At 64.2% G+C, this 6,000-nt stretch overlaps 1 protein-coding gene across 1 annotated transcript in view; it reads right to left on the minus strand.

Annotated features, from left to right (window-relative positions):
* Nucleotides 1-1,623: 1,623 nt before the first annotated feature.
* LOC117802819 overlaps nucleotides 1,624-6,000 on the minus strand; it is a 6,254-nt gene continuing 1,877 nt past the window's right edge. The window contains exons 3-7 of the mRNA XM_034663642.1: nucleotides 5,317-5,429; nucleotides 3,987-4,068; nucleotides 3,238-3,374; nucleotides 3,070-3,150; nucleotides 1,624-2,265 (exon numbers count right to left, since the gene is read on the minus strand). Coding sequence (XP_034519533.1) covers nucleotides 2,150-2,265; nucleotides 3,070-3,150; nucleotides 3,238-3,374; nucleotides 3,987-4,068; nucleotides 5,317-5,429 — 529 coding nt within the window. The 3' untranslated portion in view covers nucleotides 1,624-2,149. The remainder of the gene's footprint in view (nucleotides 2,266-3,069; nucleotides 3,151-3,237; nucleotides 3,375-3,986; nucleotides 4,069-5,316; nucleotides 5,430-6,000) is intronic.

Consider the following 6,000-nt stretch of genomic DNA (forward strand, 5'->3'; position numbering starts at 1 on the left):
CGGGAACCGGGGAACCGCGTCGGCGCGGAGCTGCACACGGACGGTGGCTTCGTCACGTTCACAGGGCGCGTGCACCCGTGTGCGCAGCTCTGTGCAATGTTTCCCGTGCGTGATCTCCGGCCTGTGGCCGCGGGGGCTCCCTTCTGCACCCCCACGCTGTGTCCGCGACACGGGTGTGCTCTCCCTCTCTGTGGTTTTGTCTTCAGAATGTGGCAGAAATGACATCATACGCTGTGTGACCTTGCTGGTCGCGGCTCTTGCATGTGGCGTCACGCCCCTGAAGCCCGTCCAGAGATCCGTCGTTCACGGCTTCTCCTTCTGGAGGTCCACTGGCACGTGGACCAGGGCTTGTTCTCCGGCTTCCGGGTGAAGGACACTGCTTGTTTCTAGCACTTGCTCTGACACGCACGCATGTGCTTCTCTGGGATGCGTGCTGGGAGTGCAGGGTCCAGCCACATGCTGGTCACAGCAGAGTTCGTAAGAAACTGTCCAACGGTCTCCCCGAGGGCTGCGTCATTTCACACCCCCAGCAGTGACGTATGGGGGGCCCCGGTTCTCCCTGTCTTCTCTAGCACGCGGTGCCAGCACTGATTTCCACTTCAGCGGTTTTAGCGGATATGCTGTGACACCTCATCGAGGTCCCAGCTCGTCTTCCTCACTACTGGGCCTGGCCTATGCTCCGACCCAGGAGGTCCCCGGGCAGGTCTGTCTGACCCAGGGCAGGCCCAGGACACATGATCAGGGTGAAGCACTGCCATCCACCCCCCTCCTGGGCCAGGGGAACTAGCCCTCTCGGCGTGCAGTCTCCCATCTGCATAGCTCCTGCTTCTCACAGCCCGGAGGTGACCGTGGTCACTTGGCCTCAGGCCTGGCTGCCTCTGGCTCCCAGGGGGCCACTGAGTCCGTGCTCAGAGGCCAGAAGTCTCCAGGTGAGGCAGGCGTGACTTCTCTGCGGACACCTCACTGTGCTCGGGGGCCTGGAAAGAGCAGTCCTAGCAGCCCCCAGGGCCAGGGTCCCCGGGCCTTGCTGTGGGCTTCCTGGGGCCCAGGGCACTCTGTGGCCTGGCCTTGGCAGATGTCCGAGGGGCTGCTTACCAGGACCCAGTGCCCGAAGACACCTGGACCCTCCCCTCCCCCCAGCCCATGGACTCTCTAACGGTGTTGGCTCCACCTCAGAGAGGCCTGGAGCTGGCTCTCCCCTGTCCCTTGGCCACCAGCCTGGGAGACTTGGGACACAGGGTCCTAGCTACTCAGTCCCTCGCCCTGGTCTCCACATGGACCAGGATGGCTTGGGGCCCGGTGTGAGGACCCTTCCTGGGGACCGGACGTCTTTTCATCTTATGGCCACCCTCAAGTCTGGCTGAATGTCTAGCTCTGCGGACAGTGGCTTCTCCCAGGGCTCCCCTGGACTGCTGTGGTGCCCACCGGGGTAGCGACACGTCCCACCCTGGGGGTCTCCGAGACCGGGGGCGGACGCCTGCCTCCAGCAGACACACCGTGACTCCCCGTGGGGCTTCTGGTGGCCTCCTGGGGGGCCAGCCTCACGGGCACATCCACGGGCCCTGCCTGGGGCTGGACGTCATGCACGCACTCAGTCATTCGGCAAACATCGGCTGAGCCCCACCATGGCACAGCGCTGGACAGAGAGTGTCCCTCTTGAGGGACTCGAGCCCGGCCACACACCCGTGGTCACAGACGGCACCGCAGACACGTGAAGCAGACACTTGACGTCATCGTTTACTAAAGCACTTACACCAAAAACGATGGTGTTCCCTGTCCAGGGACCACCGTGGGCCTCCAGGGACCGAGGGCCTCACCCCCAGGGCCGGCCCCTACCCCAAATACAGGTGGTTCCCCCACCACGGGGACAGGGCAGGAGAGGGTTCTGGGGGTCCAGGCAGCTGTGGGGTCAGCCCCGGTGCGCTCCTCACCCGCCCACCCCACAGAGCCCCCAGAGAGACTCTCGTCCCTCCACGAGGGTCCCCATGCGAGCCAGGCAGGAGGAGGTGGGGGAGGAAGCGCCCTGGCGTGACCCTGAGCAGAACTGGGGTTCGGGGGGGGCCACTGGAAGAGGGGCACCTACGGGTGGGGAGGGCTGGGGGGTGGGTCCTCGGAGGGACAGTCAAGGTCCTTGCCCGGGGGGGGGGGGTCACCCGATGGCCAGGTGTGGCAGCCCGTACAGGACCGAGTTGAGGACGATGGGCAGCCGCTCATTGTCACTGAGCTGTGGCCAGCAGCTTGTCCCTGGAGGCCACGGGGGCTCACCTGAGGGGGAGTGGGACAGCGCTTGTGGACAGCACTCGTGGACAGCGCTCGTGGGGTGCGCGGCTCACTGGGGGCAGGGCGCATGGTGGACAAGGGCACTCCTGCCTCTGCCTCCAGACGCAGCCCCACATGGGGACGCTGCCACACGTCTACACTCACGGACGCTGAGGCCCACAGGCAGTGGCACACAGCCAGGGAGCGACCTCGCCAGGCCCGGGCCCGCCTGCCCCCTCTCCACACCACACCACTCCCAGCACTGTGGGCAGGCGGCCGGGAGATGCCACCAGCTCCAGGTCTCCTCCGGCCATGCTCTGCCACTGTGACCGGGGGGAGGGGGGGAGGGCCTGCGTGACAATCACGGTTTTGTCCCTTCCTTTCGATGCACATCCACGCAGAACAACAGAGACCATGTGGGCACCGTGGCTTCCCCTCCCCCCCGCCGCCCCGCTCCCTCCCACACACATTCAACAGCTTTGCTGTTTGGAACCATGTTCTGGGCACTGGACCATGTCACTTCTAAATTTAAGCTCCCGCCGTGCAGTATATTTTGAAGGGTTCATGCTCCCGCCCCAGAGAGCAGGCCTGGGCTTCCAGAACTTGGGCGCCTTGAGCCCTTCTACCGCCCAGTGTGTTTTGCCCTGAGGATCTATGCTGGGGGTTGTGCTCTCCGTCAGCACACGCTGAGCCGTGGAGGCAGCCCGGAAACAGCGGGCACCCCAGCCTGGCAGCGCCGCTGGGACGCTGGCTGGCAGGTGGCCCTGCACAGCCTGAGGAACGGCGGGGAGGCGGGACAGCTTCTGTTACCGTGGTTCCTCAGGTCGCCAGCTCCCATCTTCTGAAGGAGACGGACTGCTCTCCCGATCGGCCTGCCAACTGTCAACAGATCTAGGAAGGAAACATCCCTCAGGCCGGCAGACTTCCGGAGAGGCTCACGGGGCTGGGGACAGGCCCGGGACACCCGCACCCACTCACTTTCCCACAGGATGCTGGCCCGCAGTGCGTTGTCCCAGAGGAATGTCGGCCACTGGTTTGCCAGGACGCTCCCCACCCCCACCAGACTCAGAAGGATGGCAGTCTTGACAGGCTCCTCCAAGGACAGCTGCAGCGCGCTGCAGGGACCGAGCTCCAGTGGGACGGCCGGAGCCGACCCCAGTCCACAGCCCAAATAGCACCAAGTATTGGACTGACGGCTCTTCAAGTTCTTGAAAGAATCATGAACACCCGCCCCCCATCCCCCCACTCCCACGTGAAATGTCATTTAACAAGACAGGGCATTCCGGCGTGCTGTCAGTCCCTCTGGACCACTCCCAACCTTGCGGTGGGGTCGGGAGGCAAAGCACCCATCATGAGACTCTCCGCCACCTTCGCAGCCCACGCAGGCACTGTGCTGCACGTGATGTGGGGAGCTCTGAAGCCAGGGCGCCCTCCCGGCTGCCGGCCCTCTGTCCCCTGGCCCAGTCACCGCAGGCCTTGGTCTGCCGCTGGAGCTCCCCTCCTTCCTCCACTGCACCCCCCTCCAACCAGACTCCTCCAGGGAAGGGTCTGGGCAGATGGTAGAGTTGGCTCCCTCATGGGGCTCTGCCCATGGGACGCAGGGACACTCTGTCCCCGCACACTCCCTGGGGAGCACATCCGTCAGTCCTAGACCCCCAGGCGCCCCCCTATTCAGTGTGTGGAGGCCAGGCTGCTGGCTCAAGCTGGTGCAGGGGGACAGCAGGTACCTCTTGTTCTCTGACTTCTCCATATGCCGCCGCATGCTCTTGTAGGACCGAGTCAGGCCCAGCAGGACCATCATCTGGCACTCTGCAGGACACGGGAGGGGCAGTCCAGCAGCTGCACGCCCAGGAGCGGGAGGCCAGTGCACGCTGGTGGTGTCACCCAGGGCTTGGGAGAATCAGGCTCAGACTTGACATCCGTACACCCTTTCCCGAGACCCAGTGGCTGCACAAGCACACGGGGATGTTAAGTGATTCGGGAACCCCACAGCCTTCCCCGTCTTCCAGTGCAGTCAGCTCAGCTCCAAGCACGCCATGCTGACAAGGCACCCCAGCCTGCCAGGGGTGATCTCAGGCAAGTGGCCCCCCGTGTGTCCACTGACACAGCAACATTTGGCCATGGGCATGCCGAGAGCCCCGTGTGCACAGAGTTGACTCCCCACTTCCTGCAGTGGCCTGGCTGAGGGCAGGCGTGGGGGGGCTGTGCCCAGGGGCAGGCAGACCTTCCAAATGCAGGAGGGTAAGCCTCAGTGGGGAGTAGCGTAGGGCACCCGTGGTCACCCCCACACGAGCTTGGTGAGCTTCAGAATTCCTCCAACCTCAAGCATCTGAGAAGGCCTCGTTTCTACCTCCCCTTGGGGCAAAGAATGTGCTGGGCGACAGGCTTCTAGGGTGGGGTGGGCTGTGGCGTGGCCTGTCTCCAGGGGGCTGGGAAGGAGACAGGTAGCAGGTGATGGTGTGGGGGTGTTCAGGTGCCCTGACCACGGAACACACGTCCATGTGCTTGTTATGCTGTCGTCACTGGGCCATGTGCTTCCTGAGGGTCCCTGAAAGGCTCTCCTGCGACTGCGTGGTGCGGCCAGTCAGCCACTGACTGCCTCAGGAGACGGTCACTCAAGGGCAAGCCAGACCGCCCACTCAGAAGTCCTCAGGGGATAGCCAGAGGGAATACAAGGCCTAGAGTGCCCACATTTACACTGGGAGTGAGGGGGGGGGGCGGGCTGTGGTCAGTGTGTTCTGGAAATGCCCACCCTATGCTTCCTGGACTCTGCAGCCCAGCCCTGGGGGGTGACCCTCCCAGCTCCTGCCTCTGGCTGTGCCTGTCAGGTCTGGAACTCTGAACTGGGTCTCTGAGAAATGGAGGAGGGGGACAAGGGCAGGAGGGGGCTTCTCCCCCACTGTGTTTCCAGAGTGCCCCGGCCCCCCAAGCCCTTTCTCAGACAGACGATGACTGATGGAGACACAGGGCCTTGCTCTGTCCCTGTGTGGATCCATCCCACGCGCTGGGGTCCTGGCAGAGCGTCGGGCTTCTGGGGGCCCCGAGGGGCTGTCTCACCTCGTAGGTTCATGGCAGCCAACCTTTCCACCAGTATGTGGGACAGGAAGCTCTCCATGCCATAGAAGAAAAAGCCGCTGCAGGTGCCCAGGAGCTGCTCCCACTCGGCCTGGCTGCAAAGGGAACGCGGGTGGCCAGAGGCAGGCAGCAGGAGTCCCAGGGTGTCCCCGGGGTGCTGCAGCCCGGACCACATCTGTCCTGGGCCTTCGGGGCTGCGGCTGCAGGCTGGGCAAGCTCTCAGGACGTGTTTTGAAAGCAAAGCCTGTCCTGAGCTCTTCACTCCTCGTCCCACCCATCTGCTAGGACTGGACTAACGTCCACTCTCCTGGTGCCCGGCGTCAGCCTCCATCCTGGGTTCTACCCACATGATTCTCCAGAGCATGGACCTCGGGTCCCTGGAATGAACTCTCATCTCACTGAGCAGTGGCTCTGGAAAATGCTAGAAGGACACTTCCCTGATGGCCAGCCGCTTCCAGGTCTCTGAGAGAACCCACAGGGGAGTCCTGCCCCCAGCAGGCTGCACCACTCCAGCAGGCCCTGCCCACCGCCCACAGGCCCCGCCCACGTGTGGCCCTAAACTTCTTCAGCAGGCCCCTGACACTGCTGCCCTTCCTCATCTCACAGGCCCCGCCCACTCGCTCCCCGCCCCAGCGGGCCCCGCCTCCTCTCCCGCAGCCCCGCCCC

The sequence above is a fragment of the Ailuropoda melanoleuca genome, chromosome 6 (assembly GCF_002007445.2).
Source record: "Ailuropoda melanoleuca isolate Jingjing chromosome 6, ASM200744v2, whole genome shotgun sequence".
Taxonomy (NCBI): domain Eukaryota; kingdom Metazoa; phylum Chordata; class Mammalia; order Carnivora; family Ursidae; genus Ailuropoda; species Ailuropoda melanoleuca.